The sequence below is a fragment of the Stegastes partitus genome, unplaced genomic scaffold (assembly GCF_000690725.1).
Source record: "Stegastes partitus isolate 25-593 unplaced genomic scaffold, Stegastes_partitus-1.0.2 Scaffold341, whole genome shotgun sequence".
Lineage (NCBI taxonomy): Eukaryota > Metazoa > Chordata > Actinopteri > Pomacentridae > Stegastes > Stegastes partitus.
In genome coordinates, this window is record NW_007578072.1 from 338562 (window position 1) to 356291 (window position 17730).

A 17730-nucleotide genomic window follows, 5' to 3' on the forward strand; every position below is an offset into this window, starting at 1 on the left:
CAAAAAAACGAACCACAAACTACTTGAGGTTTAGTGGGTTAAAAGAAAATGAAACAACACCTAAAATAAACATAAAGCACACAGACTGATGACAGAACAAGAGCTAGCAATACAAAAAAAAGTTAATTTCCAGCTTGTTACTTAATCAGCACTCAGTCAGGAAGGTTTTGGAGTCATCAGTAAGCGAGATTACCCAAAACAATTATCCAGTGTGATTCAAAACCTCAATACAGTCAGTCTGTGAAGTGTAGTGGATACAGTGGACAGCTTGGAGAAAACTTTATCAGGCTGCTTGGGCTTTCTCTTGCAAATAAGTGTGGCTAGCCTAAATATGTGAGTTCACTTTTAATGATTCTGAAAGGAAAGATGCCATCCATCCATCCATCCATCCATCCATCCATCCATCCATCCATCCATTATCTATCCATCCATTTTCTATACACCGCTTAATCCTCACTATGGTCATGGGGGTCTGGAGTCTGTCCCAGCTGACTTAGGAGAAGAAAGGATACCCCAAAGTACAAATAGAACGTTCCTTAGAATAACATGCCTCCTATCATGAATAAACAGTTAAACCGTCCTCCTGTTTGCTTTTACCTTTGCAGCGGTAAAGACCCTCTACAATGGACCAACTTTGACCCCAAGGAGTTCCTCGAGGACTTACGAAGGGAAAACTTCCCCGTGGATGGCTTTGAGGACATGTTGGAGAAGGCAGACGTCGGGCACGGCTACATGGATAGACCCTGTCTGAACCCTGCTGACCCTGACTGCCCCCTGACTGCACCCAATAAGAACTCAACCAAGGTGGGCACACGTCTAGCCTCAAGCACGCGACATTTAAAAGCCTAGCTCGAGACTCGACGCTTACTTTCTAACCTTTTATCGCGGCAGCCATTCGATGTGGCGCGGGCCCTGAGCGGCGGCTGCCATGGTCTGTCCAGGAAGTACATGCACTGGCAGGAGGAACTGATCGTAGGAGGGACCACCAAGAACGGCAGCGGACCCCTGCTCAGGTAACACACTCGCACACACACACACACCTTCATAAACACGGCAGCGATCGCGACGGCGCTTATTCTGGAAGGACTGTGTGTTTTTTGTTCTCTTACGCTCCTCTGAAGCGGCGCATGCATGCGTGCGTGTGCGCTGTGTGCTATAAATCTTGCAGTCATTAGCAGATTCCAGTGAAATCTTAGAGCTCCAGCTGTTCCTGCTCAGCTCGGGCTGCTCCGCTTGGACACTGCCCACTCATACACATGTGCGCAGAGTGATCTATTGCCAGCTAGTTTGTACAAATATACAGCGATTTAGGGTACACGGACTTAATTCCAGCACGAGCGCCGGAGCCAAAAGTTGTAGATTATGCGATGCACCTACGGACACACCATCTACACAGAGAAAAAAAAAAAGACATGTATGCCATAACATAACACATTACAGTCAGTCAGGCACAGTTAAAACTACAAAACATAAAGTTTGCACAGGACTTAAAAGCGTCAGCAATAAGAAGCTTCCTTTAGCTACACAAATTATCCAGCGTTTTGCAAGCGGACCACTTCCTTTGACGTTAAATTGCAGTTTGGATGCACACACAAAGGCAAACACACACTCGTCACAGAGTACAGTGGGGTGCGTTGTTTGTGTTTTGTGGTTATGTTTTTTCCTGGCAAGGTTGGATCATTAGAATGTGTGTGTGTGTTGTTTCTGCTGGCTCGCTCGGTTTTTACATCTTGTTTAGCAACCGCCACCATTACCGTTATTATCACCATATTGCTGTAATCATATTCATAAAGAGCGACAGAGTAACGTCTACCTCTTCGGTTTGTAAAAATTTTATGATTTGAAAACACATTTGGCTCGACTCCTTCATTTCCTACCTAATGTAAAAAGTGTATTCCTCGTTACACTTAAGGCCGTAGTGATGATCGGGAGCCTCGTAGAAGTATTCGAATCTGAACGGGGAAGCCTGTCGGTGCAGGGAAAAAGCGAGAAGAGTATGTGAGGAATTTGTTTTGAAGAAATACAATGGAAGCACACATTTCAATTGCCTTCATTAGTGTCTTTTTAATGGGCGGGAGAGTGATGAGTTGTGCGGTTAAGGTGATGATGATGATTGTACTTTCAGATGAATTACAAGGGAAATTCCGCGTATTGGCTTTACTAAATATTGGCAGGTGTTTCATTGTACCTTCGTTTTCTGTCTAAATGAACATCAATAAACTGACTAATTGGTAAAGAGAGAATAATCACCAACATCTTTAAGAATAAGTCTTCAATGGAACTAAAGTAATATTGCTGCTTTTTTAAACATTTTGTTCAGTATACTGATGCTCTTAACAGGGATTTGGGATCACGTGTCACTTCAGGTTCTTAGAAAGTTGTTTCATTTTGTAATGTAAAGGATTATTCAGTGAATTAAACAATAATTTGTAGATTTCTCGAAGTGAAAATGATTATCTGTATTCCAAAAGAATCAAGCTGATGGTGTTTGTATCCTGGGCTCAATAGTCACATTAGATTGAAACAATATTATGTTTATACAGGCTGCAAGGTGGATCGGTGGTTAGCACTGTTGCCTCGCAGGTAGAAGGTCGCTGGTTCACGTCCCGATGAGGACACCCGGGATCTTTCTGCGTGGAGTTTGCATGTTCTCCCCGTGCAGCGTGGGTTCTCTCCAGGTTTCTCTCCAGGTCCAAAAACATGTTGAGGTTAATTGGTGATTCTAAATTGTCCGTAGGTGTGAATGTGAGTGTGCTTGGTTGTCTGTCTCTAAGTGTAGCCCTGTGATAGACTGGCAATCTTCACCCTGAGTCAGCTGGGATAGACTCCAGCTCCCCATGACCCTAGTGAGGATAAAGCGGTGTATAGATAATGGATGGATGCAGCAAACACCATTTTTTAGGATGTCTGTTATCCATTTTTGTGCATGTTTTTTTAACCTTTAGCTTTATTTTGGGACCCTTTGGATTAGAAATTAAGCAAAGTTTGAGTTTCTGGGTCTGTGAGTTACTTGCCGTTTTTTTTTCCTGCTCCCAGTTGGTTTGGTATCTCTTTGGCCACAAGCGTTGAAAGCTTTCCCAAGATACAGCATTTGCACTCTTGCTACTGATTGGTGTGTTTTGCTCATTTATAAAACCAAGTGCATAATGCAATGTTATTCGTCCAATCCAGAAATCCACCTCTTCACATTGTTGATTTTCCGGCGCACATGTGATGTTGTCTCGCACCTCATCGGCCTCCTTTTTCTTCTCCCTCTTTCATCCTTCCCATGTTTTTTTTTCCCCTCCCTTTTCTCCCTCTGCCACACTCCCTCCTTCCCTCCTTTCCAGTGCCCAGGCCTTACAGACCATGTTCCAGCTGATGACTCCCAAGCAGATGTTTGAGCACTTTCGAGGCTACGAGGAGGTTTCCCACATCAACTGGAATGAAGAAAAGGCCGCAGCCATACTGGAAGCCTGGCAGAGGAGATACTCTGAGGTGAGGGCCAAAGAAACGAGAGAAAGATTCAGAAAAGAGGTGGGGAGGGAAAAAGAAAAAAAAAGAAAAGAAATCTACTCGAAATCCTCTACAAGCACATTATAAATCACCAGCCGGATACAGGTGAACATGGAAAGGCCCCATCCAAAGCCCCGGCCCCTGATAGATACTAGAACCACTGTTGGTGTGTGGTAAAGCGCTGAAGCTTTTCTCTCGCTGCTCAGTAGAGAGGAGCGATAGAGCGACGGGGTGAGCATGTCTGGAATACATTAAGAGAGTGCTGGATATCTCTCTTTTTCTTCTCTCTCACACTCTAGCTCCCTCGCTCTCTCTCTCTCTCGCTCTCTTAAACTCACGCACAAACACACTCGCAAACACACTCGAAAGTTCGCACACAATCGCTTTCCCAGCTGTGGCCCCATTGGTGGCTCATGTGTGACATCATCTGGTCTTTGTTTTGGGGGGCCCAACCTCTGTTCCACATGGTGTGACCTTGTGTGTCTGCGCATGTGTGTGTGTGTGTGTAGATGCAAGTGCGTGTGTGTGCGCCATTTATCATCTATGGGCCCACTGATTTAAAAAAAAAAAAAAAAAAAAAGAGGTGCGATCTCTTTTTTTTCTCTCTTCATTTTTTATCAATAGCAATAATAAAAGTAGGAAAAGATGCCAAATATTGTGCGTTTCTCCGTGCATATTGTGCGCGTTTAGGCGTGTCTGCACCAATGTGTGCGCATGTCGGTATGCGCCTGACACATGTGCGAGTTTACACCTGGGTTGCGAGTGTGTGTGTGATCTAGTGCGTGTTTCCTAATGTGTGTCAGCCAGCATTACTCCCCACTGAGCAGTAACTGCAGTTCAATGTTGAAGCCATCTGTCTGCCCTGAGATAGCTAGAGAGAGAGAGAGAGAGAGAGAGAGGGGATGGGTCATGGTACTGTCTGCAGATTCCCTTACAGCAGAGGCCGAGCCCATTATTCAGGGCTGTTTTTTTTTTTTTTTTTTGTCTTTTAAGACACACAGGATGAGATTGTGTTATTCGATACAGAAAGAACTCACTGTATATTACATGTTATTCGTCAAACGGGATGGAAGACGGACTTCGGCTCGACTTTAATCTGAGATGCAGCTTGCATTGAATCGGCCCTTTTTCTGTCAAGAATGCACGTTTTAATGAACATGATTTAAACAGGAAAATGCAGTCATAACAAGAGTTAATTGCGTATTCTACTGAAAATCAGTTGCATGTGGAAAATTGGTGCAAATTGTATATTGTGAGATGATCGGATTGGGGGGGGAAATAAACATATTTGCACTGATTTAGTTGAACAACAAGAGCAGCTGCTTATTGAGAATATTAGATTATCAGTTTAAGACATATTTTTAAGGCTCACTGTTGATCAAACCAGAACTTGAATGTTCACGGAGCTGCTGCATTCTAACATTTGTGTGGGTTTTAATGCATTTGTATGCAGCTAGCCTTATCAACTGTTTGCTGTTTCATGCCATCCAGTTGTTGTGACGACTAATATCTCCTAATGTATGTAAGCAGCAGAGTCTATTCAAGTTGCACCTACTGGGCTGTCGCAGTCAGTTGTTGTATAAACGGAGGCTGATCACAAATAAGACGGAGCTCTAAAAATGATGTGATCCACAATCCCAAACAGTGCTGCTTCTTTTTCCTCATTTACCGCTTTGTTTTGCATTGATCTTTCCCTTCCTTTAGTAATTTACTAAACAGTTTTTTCACCCTCTGCCTCTCCTCATTGCCCTGCTTCTGTTCTCTCTTCAGGCGGTGCTGCAGAGCGTGGCAGCCAACTCGTCCCAGAAGGTCTTGTCTTTCACCACCACCACTCTGGAAGATATCCTCAAGTCCTTCTCTGACATCAGCGTCATCCGTGTGGCCAGTGGATACCTGCTGATGGTGAGAAACAAAAAAGGAGTCTTTGTGAAAAGGAAAATACATTTAGGCTTGGATTGAAGAGGACAAACGGGTTGTATTGATCGGTTAGAGGAGGAGAATTGTGATGATTGACTCGCACATGCAGCAGGTGGATTAATCAATGGTTTGCTTGTTTTGCTGTCTCGCGCCCCAGCTGGCCTATGCGTGTCTGACCATGCTGCGGTGGGACTGTGCCAAGTCTCAGGGCGCTGTGGGGCTGGCGGGTGTCCTGCTGGTGACACTGTCCGTGGCAGCTGGTCTGGGCCTCTGCTCTCTCCTGGGCATCTCCTTCAACGCTGCCACCACGCAGGTAATTCAAAGACACCCTGGGCTTAGTGAAAGTCAAAACTTAGTCACTCACACTCACAGAGGACACGAAAAACTGAGAGGAAGAGCGAGCACGAAGGCACAGGTGAGCTTTGGTAGCTGGTGATGCTCCCATGTCGAACAGTTTGAGGTGGAGTAGGACCACTTCCTTTACTTGGATGGGGCATGGCAGCTACCAGGATGTCTAGTCGTGCTCATATTTATTCATACCCTCCCATTAAAGAAGGAAAAAATCACTGAAATAAGTTGAAATCATCAAAAGTAATAATAAATACAAATTTTATGAAAATCATGACATTGCTTTTGAATTGTGGTTCAACAGAAATATTTAAAAACAAACTAATAAAAAATAATATTCTATTGAACAACCCTCTGAGGCAATCACTCTAACTCTCAATCAAACATCTTTTTTCTTTTTTTTATTAAATTATTCTTTTAACCACAAATCAAAAGCAATGTCATATTTCACTAAATTATAATTTAGCAAATTTTTATTTATTATTACTTTTTCCAATTTCCGGTTATTTGAGTGACTGTTGTGAATTTTGCCTTTTCTTTAATTCATTCATGGTATGAATAAATTTGAGCACGACTGTAGATGAATTTCTGTCCCAAAGAAAAGAACATCCTTTAAAAATGTGCTTCGTTAGAATAGACTCAAGTTGGCATGATTTAGAATTTTATTTCAGGACCTATCTGATGAAAGAATAAGTGAACAAGATTAAAATATTATACTGATGCCAGATTTTGATTCAGATTGAGGCTTAACACCCAGCAATGATTAAGACTGTAAGAAAGTATGTTTCATTCTCATCCTTTATCTATTTTTTTCCCCGATACAACATCTGAAATATTACATGATTCTGGAGTGATATGCGGTTCTGGCTGCGCTGCACGTAGTTTCTTCTCCCAAAAACAGCAAAAACTCTGGAGATAAACGCACACAGTAGCTCATCGGTTTTCTGCGTCTGTGCTGCAGGTGCTCCCGTTCTTGGCTCTGGGAGTCGGAGTGGATGACGTCTTCCTCCTCGCTCACGCCTTCAGTGAGACCGGACAGAACAAGAGGATCCCATTCGAGGTGAGGCGCGTATCCACCTTTCAGCCTGTTTATACCCCTTTGCTGGCTTATCTGCTCCACGGAAGGAATGTGTGAAAGCCTGTCTGTGCCTGTGATGTAGCATCAAACAAGCCATGTGCCACACACTCAGCCCGCTTATCTGAGCGCCGCTCCAGAAAGGCTAACCGTCGCTGTTTGCGTCAGATAATAAGTTTTGTTTTTATGTTAGTGTCATGTGTTGTTTGACCTAAAAACCCAGCTTTCTTCGCCTACTTGGATGAATATTGGGTGGTTCTAAAAAACAAGTTTTTGGGGCAAAAGTAGCGCAGATTGTAACGCGAGCGATTGTTCTCAAGCAAAAACAACAAACATCTTCAAAATTGCCAGACACCAAAGTTTACAAAAGTGTAAATAAAGTGTGCGTTTCTGCAATCTCATGTGGGTGGGTGTGTGTTCGGGGAGCGCGGTAACTTTTCATCTGCCGAGGGGGAAAACACAGGCATGTATTTGCTTGTTTTTGTTTTCCCCTGCTTACCCTCCCCTTCCAGCTCTTCGTCTCTATGCCTCCCTCATCCTCCCCTCCACCCCTCAAGCTTCCTTTGTGTGGCTGAGATGAAAACTAAACAGAGCCGAACCTGATCTCTCCTGTCTGACACACACACACACACACGGAGATGCACACGCCTGCAGACACTCCCTGTGTGGTCCTGCACGTCCTCAAATCTTCACACGGTCGCCGCCAAAAACCTTCCGGGGGTCGCGCGCGGTGTTCATCGCCACCGCTCTGACGGTGTGCGTTCAGAGATATTGAAAAATCGAGCTGTTGGGCGCAAAGTCGTCTGCTTCGTCTCCACGGGGGGAGTTAGACGGGCCCAGGTGGATTATCTAAGCACTTCAGGGCTTCGAGAAACACTGCAATCACTGTCAGTCACTGCAGCATTATGATAATTGTACATAATCTCCAGCATTACACATGCGCCCGTGGCTACGAACTGATCAAAAAGTTTCATTGCTTTCCTTTCCTTTCATCTGCGCCGCTTTCTGTCTTCCGTCAGGACCGGACGGGGGAGTGTCTGAAGAGGACAGGGGCCAGCGTGGCTCTCACCTCCATCAGTAACGTCACAGCATTCTTCATGGCAGCCCTCATCCCCATCCCGGCGCTCAGAGCCTTTTCTCTACAGGTAATGCTGGAGTGTGTGTGTGTTTGTGTGGGGCCCTCCTGCTCACTAATAGTCCTGCTCATTGGCTCCACATTACTCCAGACTGTTGCTTTTATTGATTTCATTCATCAAATTGAAGGTGGCTGTACGAGAAGGAGTGTTTTTTGTTAAATCCATCCTCCCTCCTCTTCCTTCCAGGCTGTTTAGTGGTGGGCCCGGTGTCTGTCCAGATTGCGACTGAGGTCCATGTAACTGAATCCCGCCGCTTATGTGTGTGTGTGTGCTTGAATATCCTTGTGTGTATGAGGTGGAGAGTTGTAGTATCTGTGTGGGAGGTTGAAAAGCAATGGTTGTTTGTGTGTGCAAAGGTTGGGGGGGGATCCAGAGGGGAGCTCTGACTTCTCTAACATCTGTCAGTAATTATAGACGTCACCAGAACAGTAAAAAGCTAGCGCAGAAAGCGACGTCTGACAGAACGCCTCCAATAAGCGCTGAAACGTTGATTCGTTTGAACACTCGCTCAGCAACGAGAGGATGAGATTTGATGACGAAGTCTGTGCAGCGGCGTGATAAATAAAAGAACAAGGTTGGGGTTTCAGTCACTGCAAATATGTTGTGGCTGATTTTAATAGTAAAGGAAGCTGTTGTCACCAGATTGGAGCCACTCTGTTGTGTTTTTGGGGGACAGTTTTTCAGTTTCAGAGGTTTCTTAGTTAAATTTATGTCCTCGCCTTCACCAAAAAACAGCCTCTCATTTAAACTGTCTTTGTTCTTGTTATCCGTCCAACGATTTTCTTAACATATCCCCACTTTAAGTTATTCCTGTTTTCCGAAAGCTTAGAAAGTTTCCAACTAAAGTGCAAAACCCATTTCCACGAAGCGCATCAGTCAAACACACGCAACGAAAAGGTACGAAAACCTTTTGTGCCGACATATTTGCACTTATATAAGTGATTGTGCTGTAATTACTGTACACACTGTTGCAGCAAAATAATAACCTCCCTCCCTCCCTCCTCGCGTTCTCACACACACATACACACCGAGTGAGGTAAGATGTCGCCACGTTGAGTACAATATTAGCATGTGTGGATAGATGGCTTTAGTACAGCGAGTCTGTCAAACATGATCCATTTACCCCATGGGTCTAATCCATGCAGCCTCGCTTTGTACACATGCACGGGCATACCACACACACACACACACTTGTACACGCTCATACACATACCACACATACTTTTACACTTGCGGTTTTTGCGACTGGTGAAAGGGCAAACTTCACGGACTCAGACAATCGTAATGATACCCATCTTTTATTGTTGGAAAGAAAAAAAAAACATCCACAAGCAGCGGCGCTCGTCTCCCCGCCCTCGTATCAGCGCGGAGGTTGTGTGTTGCCGTGCGCGTCTCTTTATCAGCATTAAACTCTTCCTGCGGTCGACTCCTCTGTGGATTTATCCGTCGTTCGCTTCCTTCCATCAGTATGAACAACAGCAACGAAAAAAAAAGAGAAATCTCGTCCAGATAGCAACACAAAAACACCCACAGGAACACGCACACATTCATACGCGGTGGACAGATGTGATGATAAATATCCTCGCTCTGGGGTCAGCTAGCGGTCGCCGTGTGTGTGTGTGTCTGTGTTTGTGTGTGTGTGTGAGTGGAGTCATGCTGTATCTGTCTGGATGTTAGTGGGCCAATTGAGAATTAATTGTTCTACTCTACTTACAGAGGTTTTTCTTTCTAACTTCATCTCTTTGACGTTATTTCTGAGCAGCGGGTTGAGGAATGAGGGAGGGCGAGGATGTGTGTGTGTGTCTGGTTGGTGTTAAGGTGTGGTTTAAGTAGGAGGCTGTACAGTTTTTTGAAGCTGGCAGGAGATACGTGTGTTTATGTGCATTTTTTTGTGTGTGAGTGTGTGTGTGAGGGGTGTGTGTGTGAGTGTGTGTTGTCTGTACAGCCGCAGCGCCTGCTCATCACCTCAGGCCCCGCGGGCCTCTGGCTCCTTGGGTGGTCTGGCACACACACACACACACACACACCCAGGGATTGTGTGTGTGTGTGATTGTGTGTGTGTGTGTAGCGGTCTGGCAACTACGCAATATCCAGATTGTACTCTGGGCAGGGCCCCAACCTAACCCCAACCCCCACCCTCTGCTTCAGTGCACCACCTTCAAATACTTAACCACAACATTGTACTGGCTTCTATTACACACACACACACACGGCTCGCTGTTTCTCTGCACACTCAGTGTTTTTGGCTTGAAAGGAATTGAAAATGTGTTGAAAGGTAGTTTTTCCTTGCCATTAGCTTATTCAGACTGTGTTATTTTAATATATATCCAAGGCATCGCTGTGTTTTTGTTCGGAGACGATAATTCTTCGAGGCCGTACATCTTCACAGTTTGGAACTCGTGCGTGGATAGTATTGCAGGAACATTTACTGAGAAATACTTTTATGTTCATTTATTATTTATCTACCCTGGGATTTTTTATTTTATTTTTTTTCTGTGGGGGGGAAAAAAATGCCTTCTGTGGTTTTGTTTCCATGGAGTTTGAATTTTATCAACCTTAATACCACACGTGTTTTCTCCGTCAATTTCCAACTGTATACAAATTACTAAAAGTCAGTCAGCAGTGGGATAATTTCCTTTAGTAAAAGCTCCTTTTTGTCCAAAATAACCCCCTGTTTCGTGTGTTCCTCGCAGGCTGCAGTGGTGGTGGTGTTCAACTTTGCCATGGTGCTGCTCATCTTTCCCGCCATCCTCAGCATGGATCTCTACCGACGAGAAGACAGACGTTTTGACATTTTCTGCTGCTTCTACAGGTGTGCGCACACGCATGCATAAATACAAAGGAGTTCTTTCATTTCTGATTAAAGTTATTGCTTTCCTGTTCGTCTTCCTTTTATGTTCTTCCTCAGATCTCTGATCTGACAATGAATAAATTTAGCAGACTGTTATCTCCTCACATCTTCACCTTAATCCCCCTCAGTCAAAACCTAATTACTGTGAAAGTCGTCTCTTTCTGTCTGTCTGGCTGCTTGGTTGTTTGACTTTGTGTTTATCTGTCACAGTCTTTATTAAACTTTACCAGTCTGCCTGCCAGCCTGGGCATGCTTGTTGGCTCGGCGATCGTACAGATGTGTACACACACTATTAAATTCCATTGTTGGTCTCAGCTCTATATTTCACGCTGCTGGCAAAGAGGAAGAGAGAAGATTCACAATAACATAAGGCTGATAAATATTTTTAACAGATGTAATGCAAAGCTTAACTTTTTTTTTATTTATCCCTGCAGCCCATGTGCCAATCGTGTGATTCAGATTGAGCCTCAGGCGTACCTGGATGGGGCAGACGGGAGTCGCTACAGCCCTCCCCCATCATATCGCACTCCTCCCCCCTCGTATCGCACGCCTCCCCCCAGCTACAGCAGCCCCCCTCCTTCCTACAGCAGCCACGGCTTTGCCCAGCAGACCCAAATCACCATGCAGTCCACGGTGCAGCTCAGGACGGAGTACGACCCCCGGACTCAGGCCTTCTACACCACCGCCGAGCCCAGATCTCAAATCTCTGTGCAGCCCATCAACCCGGCTCCGGCCAGGAGCAACCCCAACAATGACTATTACAACAACAACAACAACAACACCACCAGCAGCAGCAGCAGGAACAGCGGTAGCGGCAATCACGCCAATCTCAGCAACAACAACAACAGCGGGAGCCGGAGTAACGGGGGATCTCGAGGTTCTGCCACCTTCTCCCACCATCACCCCGCGCCTCCTCCTGCTGCCCCGACATCAAGCGCCAGCTCAGTTCCTCAGGGCGACGCAGCCTCGTCAACCTGCCAGAGTCCGGAGAACAACAGCTCCACACGGGACCTGCTGTCCCAGATCGGAGAAGCCTCGCTGGGCCTGCGCTGCCTCGACCCCCCCTGCTCCCGCTGGACCCTGTCCTCTTTTGCCGAGAAGCACTACGCCCCGTTCCTTCTGCAGCCCACCACCAAGGTGAGTTTAGCTCCTCTGCGTGTGTTGGTAGACGAAGGCAGACAGAGGAAGAGGTCTGAATAGCTTCTGTGTGAGGTAAAAGTGTGTTTGTGTGCTGACTCACCGCGGTGATAATTTGAATGGGAGGGTTAGTCACCAGAGTGAATCGAGCAGACGGAGGAAATGTGGGGTGGAGGTTGTGGTCATGTCCTATCTGAATCACACACATACACACACACACATAGTCTGACCTCAGTCTAGTGGGTGGCCGGTCCTCTCAAAGCCTTCCAGAGCTGAAATCATCTGGTGGCCTGTACTTGACATTAGAAAATCTTCCTCAGTTTCATTACACTGTCAAATGTTTCACCATATTCCTAAATTGCTTCACGCACTCCTCTCATGCCTTCCTCCAGCACTCTCTTTATTGCTGAATGACTTAAAGGAAAAGTCTGGTTTATTACAATGTGGGTCTTATTTTATTATTTTTGGCCATCATGGCATAGCAACTATGCTATAATGTTAAAAAACGAAAAAAACATCTGACAGATTGTAAACAAGCAGACGGGTTTATTTGGAGGTAAAAACAAAAATTGAAGCAATTAAACTTCTCGTAACGGCTGGTGTGCGCACACAGTAGGTTGAGCAGAACCAGAAAGTCGATCTGTAAACTCTGATGGGTGTTAACAGACAATCTGGATGATAATTTGATCTGACTGCATGTGTTTCTTGGCGTGTCACAGAACTTGTGACAGTATTGTTGTTGTAATTCATTTAAAGTTAGCAACATCTCCTGCATATTGTGGAATATAAAATTCACCTCAGCTTATTTGTCAATCATCCATATTTTTGCACCTCATTAATTGAGAACATGCAGCATGCTTTAAGAAGTGATCGGTGCAAGTTGAAGCGCAATTGAATTGATTGATTGAAGCTGCATTTTGGTCCCTCTGATTCCAGGTGGTTGTGATTGTGCTGTTCCTCTGCCTGCTGGGAGTCAGTCTGTACGGTACCACCCAGGTGAGGGACGGCCTAGAGCTGACGGACATCGTACCCAGAGAGACCAGCGAGTACGACTTCATCGGTGCCCAGTTCAAGTTCTTCTCCTTCTACAACATGTACGTGGTGACGCAGCGGGCCGATTACGCCCAGAACCAGCCGCTGCTGCACCAGCTCCACCAGAGGTTCCACACTGTTCGCTATGTGCTGAAGGAGGACAACGGACAGCTGCCACGCATGTGGCTTCACTACTTCAGGGACTGGCTGCAAGGTAAAATTAGACTTGATGTATAATTGCCACCCCAACCGGACCCAAACTGGTTTGGATCACACGTTATGAGTCACAGTCAGTGTTAGTTCGCTTAAAATTCTACCCTAACGCTGACATCACACATGGTTTTTTGTTTATACCTCATTTAACATTACTATTCAGGATAGTTTAGGCATGGGAATAATTTACTTTCTCATGAAACAGTTTTGAGATCATAATTTTCTTCTGTGTTTTGACATGGATCTGCAGGAAACAAGATGTTCGGCAAGAGTTCAGAAGTAGGAGGGATTGCAAAATGGACACTGACAGTAGCTGATTAAAATCACTTGTGTCTTCCATAAGTGGGGCTGAAGGAGGATGAAGTGGGAGGCCGTGTTTTTTAAACCGGGCCTTAGGCATTGGACAGCGTTTTAGAAACTCTAGCAGCAAGTTGCAAATGATGTTGGCAGTGCAAACCGTCACTCAGATATACCTATTCAACTCGTAGTATTGCCTGTGGTCGTTTGTCATTGATCTTGCTCAAAAAATCGCAAATATTTGGCATGTAGCAAGCACAACACCGCACCTTTAGTCGTTTGCAACCTTAAATTAATCTTGCATGATGACATGAATCACTTTGGGATGGATTGCTGGCTTTTGTATCGAATTCCAAGAGTGCCACCGAACAAGAGTATTATCTTTCACGTGTCAACCGATGCCAAGAACGGCTTCATTTTCAGCACGGAGACGCACTCGCTGACTCGCTCTTAACGATAAAACACATTGTGAGAGTCTGTGTGCGAGCTGGCTGGGAACCACACAGAGAGTATGTGGGTGAGAGAGAGAGAGAACTGTGTCTGATATTGCTCTCTGCAATGGTGGGACAAATTGGAGCCAGACAGGCCAAGGAACGAGACCCAAAACAACATCTCCCGCAGACGGACCACAGCATGGGCCTTGGGGGAGAGCCGAGAGGAGGGGAATGATACACATATGGATTAGAGAGCAGTATAGAAAAGGAGGCACATGTTACTGATATAGTCCCTAATGATCGCTTTGAATTAAAAGCAGCAGATTTTCGGCTTTTGAAGTCTCGTTTGGTGGTGGAGAACGGGACTGTGTTATCATATTAAATCAATCAAGCTTATTATAGGGTTAGGCTTAGGTTGCACTATTGTGTTATGTTCTCCTTTTACTGTGCTGGGTTGTTATGTGTTGCGTTTTCCCGTGAACCGTGCTTTGTAAGTGTGTGGCGGCGGCGGCGGAAGAATGAAGATAACAGGGCACGTTTCAAACATCCACGTCTAACCGAATTGTCTTGTTGTGGTTTCCTCCAGGTCTCCAGCAGGCGTTTGACAAGGACTGGGAGGCCGGCCGCATCACCTCCATCAGCTACAGGAACGGCTCTGACGATGGCGTCCTGGCGTACAAACTTCTGGTGCAGACAGGACGCAGGGAAAAGCCCATCAACTTCAACCAGGTGTGTTCAGAATTTAAACTCAATGTCCCTCGATAAAACGGTTAAAATATGAGGAATCGTGCGCAGACGGCATTACACGGATCGCAATCTGACCCAAGAAATAGCTTCTTTTTTTTTTTTTTTGTCTTTGTGGGTTTTTCTGTTACGTGTGATTGACTTTGGAGGAGCCACACCCGACTTAAAGCAGCCTCTCTCTATTCATATTTTTCTCTTTCTCTCTCTCTGTCTGTGTTCATCTTCTCTCTGTGATGACTTTACCGAGCCCAGGAATTTAAAGCTCTCGCTGGAGCTGCAGCGCTGCCTCTGAAAAACCTATTAACTCTTCATTTAAACCATTTGTCAGTTTGTGCGTGTGTGTGTGTGTGTGTATTTGTGAGATGCATGCGGAGGCCTTGGCAAGTCGGTTGTTTCCCTTTAGCATCAAGCCTTTCACTTTGACACTTTGTCAGCGACTCCAGCCACAGTTGGTAGTGTTCATATTTGGACGGCTCGAAAGAAATCGAAGCAGAGGAACTCCTATGCACCCCAAAGGGTCTATAAATAAGTAGGCTGGATTCTGCAGCCCTGTGAGAGAGAATAATTAGAATTGTCAAAATGAACTGTTTTTGCTAAGAGGTTAATTTAGAGCCTATATAAAAGCCTATTTGCATATTTGGCGCATCGTTTGACACATGATGCAGTAAAATCCTTGGCCTTCCTATGCAGCTGAATGGGTTGAACCATTTACTGTTGTGTTAGAGACATCTTCTACCTCCACACAAGGTGTTGCTTGTGCTGTTTGCTCACCGTGGCTGTGAAGTCTGCACACTAGATTTTTAGAGGACACACATTTTCCATGACCAATCGTTTGAATGCACCCGAATTTCATCACCATGGCTGTGAAAAGTTCTCCTTACAAAGCGACTGGCAGATCTGCCTCCACAAGAACATAGCAAAGGATCATCAGACAACATCCAGTTGAATGTCTGCAATGTCAAACTGAAAAAGTGATGCCCAACAGAGACTCAAGTCTCAGAAGGAGGTCCAGCAGGAACTATGTTGAAGATCAAATCTAGTCTCTTGTATGTCAGCAGAAAGATACCAACAGGCTGATAATAAGAGAGAGCGGGGTAGACGCAGGAGGAAATGAGGGGGGAAGAATAGGTTTGTGCCACTGTGGAAACTTGCTCAGCTTCAACGGGGCATTGCATGCTTCTTTTTTTTTTTTTTTTTTTGTCCAGTACCACCTCCAAAAAACAACATACGTGGATGCATGGCTGCATTCTTTGGCAGGAAAAGGGGAAAACAGAAGATAAGAAACTGGAGAAATATAAAAACAACATTCTTGGCCAGGATTTCTGCAAACCTCAAACACAAAACAAGCCATGTCCTTTTCGACATTGAGATCTCTTTCGTCAAAGATGATTAACTTTGACATGTAGCTCTGCTTTGTGAGAGAATCTACGTTCAAGTCGTGCATGTCTAAAAATGCGTATGAAGGTTTCCACCCCACCCCCTTTTTTTTACTCTTTAGATGTTTGTTTTGGCTATTTCTCACAGTCAATAAACTCCATTGCAGCTGCATACTACTCTTCCCATCGCGTTCACTCGTGGAAGGCCAGGCCTGGTGTGCGGCCCTGTGACATCACTTCCTCTGCCTGTGAGGGAAGTGTACTTGCCGTGAGGCGTGGGGGCCGCCAGCAGAGCTGCCTGGGCTTCCCGTGACAGCTTGAAGACATACAGTTGTTGCGTATCCCGCTGTTAAATTCAATCCAGATCCTCTGGAATCCGGCTCTCTCTCTCCTTCACTGACTCCTGCTCGCACTACCACTCTCTCTTTCTCTCTCTCGGTCTCTTCCTCCCTCCCTTTTCCCTCCCTCTGTGCTCCACTGCTGTGTCCTCTTTCAATGAGGGGAGCTGAAACACGTGGTTTCTTTGAGGCGGCTCTGTGTGCGCATTTGTATGTTTTGAATGTGTGTTCTGCTTGTGCGTGCACTAAGAGCAGTAGCTGTTTTTTCTTTGTACCTCGAAATGAGGACCAGATCTTTAGCAAACCCTTGCAAATTGCAAAGCGAGATGTTTTATTTTGATATGCCACTCTATGGATCTGTGCAGAGGTGCTCTGCCTTTAATCTGTCCCGGCATATCTCTGCGCTGGGCGACCATTTGTTCCTTGTGTGTGGTTTTAAAAAAAAAAAAGGCAGTAGAAAGATAAAGGGTTGGTGAGTGGATACAGAAGGAGGTGAGCATGGAGCAGAGGAGGAGGAGGAGGAGGTGGAAAGTCCGAAGAAAGGCTATCAAGAGCTCTTTTCTTCTTTGGGCCGGGTTGGTCTGTGGCGCCAGGCATTCTGGGTACCCATAGGGGTCAGGAGAACCAAGTGTGAGCAACATTTGTACAGATGTTGTGTTATTTTTATAGCTCTACTCCATTTGCTGGGTGGCATTTCCTTCAGTGTTAACAACCAGGTTAACTGCACACAGACGCGCTCAGGGACTCCAGCCAATTTTTTTATTGTTACGCTAACTCAAGCAATTTTTCTCTCCCCACCTCTCTTCTCCCCCCACCACCACCACCACCACAAAAAGCCTGACTCTTTTCTTCATCTACCTTAACCCCCATGAGTCCAGCTTCAACCCCCAAAAAGTCTCCCTGCCTCCGTGAAAGAGGGATTTATGGTTCCTAGAAGGGAGAGTGGCAGAGCGGTGTGCAGTAATGGCTTTACCTCTCAGGAGGTAGCGATGCTAGGCTACACTCCCCCTGCCTCCACATGGGAGGGCCGGAGCAACAGCCCCGAGCGAGACAGTCACTCATGTCGGCCTACTGTCCACAAGGAGAATGACACCGACTGAAACAGAGCTCGACAACAATCTGCACAAAGACCCAATCACTCATGGGTGGATGTCAGGAGTTTAGCTACAGGCTAACGGAGACTGACACGGTTCAAAGTATCTGTTACACTAAAGTTATTTGGCGTCTGTCAGGTTATTTCAGTCATGATGTATTGGACAATTTTGCCTTGAATTTTGGGCTTGTGAGTGTAAACAAGCCTTGCTAGCATCCATCTTCCCAACCCAGCAGTGATCGTA

General features: G+C 45.5%; 1 protein-coding gene across 1 annotated transcript in view; it reads left to right on the forward strand.

Annotated features, from left to right (window-relative positions):
* Window positions 1–17730, forward strand: part of ptch1 (patched 1) — a 51521-nt gene that overhangs the window by 19598 nt on the left and 14193 nt on the right. The window contains exons 6-16 of the mRNA XM_008284050.1: window positions 606–804; window positions 892–1013; window positions 3330–3477; window positions 5266–5397; window positions 5570–5725; window positions 6722–6820; window positions 7855–7980; window positions 10665–10783; window positions 11257–11959; window positions 12896–13205; window positions 14522–14664. Coding sequence (XP_008282272.1) covers window positions 606–804; window positions 892–1013; window positions 3330–3477; window positions 5266–5397; window positions 5570–5725; window positions 6722–6820; window positions 7855–7980; window positions 10665–10783; window positions 11257–11959; window positions 12896–13205; window positions 14522–14664 — 2257 coding nt within the window. The remainder of the gene's footprint in view (window positions 1–605; window positions 805–891; window positions 1014–3329; window positions 3478–5265; window positions 5398–5569; window positions 5726–6721; window positions 6821–7854; window positions 7981–10664; window positions 10784–11256; window positions 11960–12895; window positions 13206–14521; window positions 14665–17730) is intronic.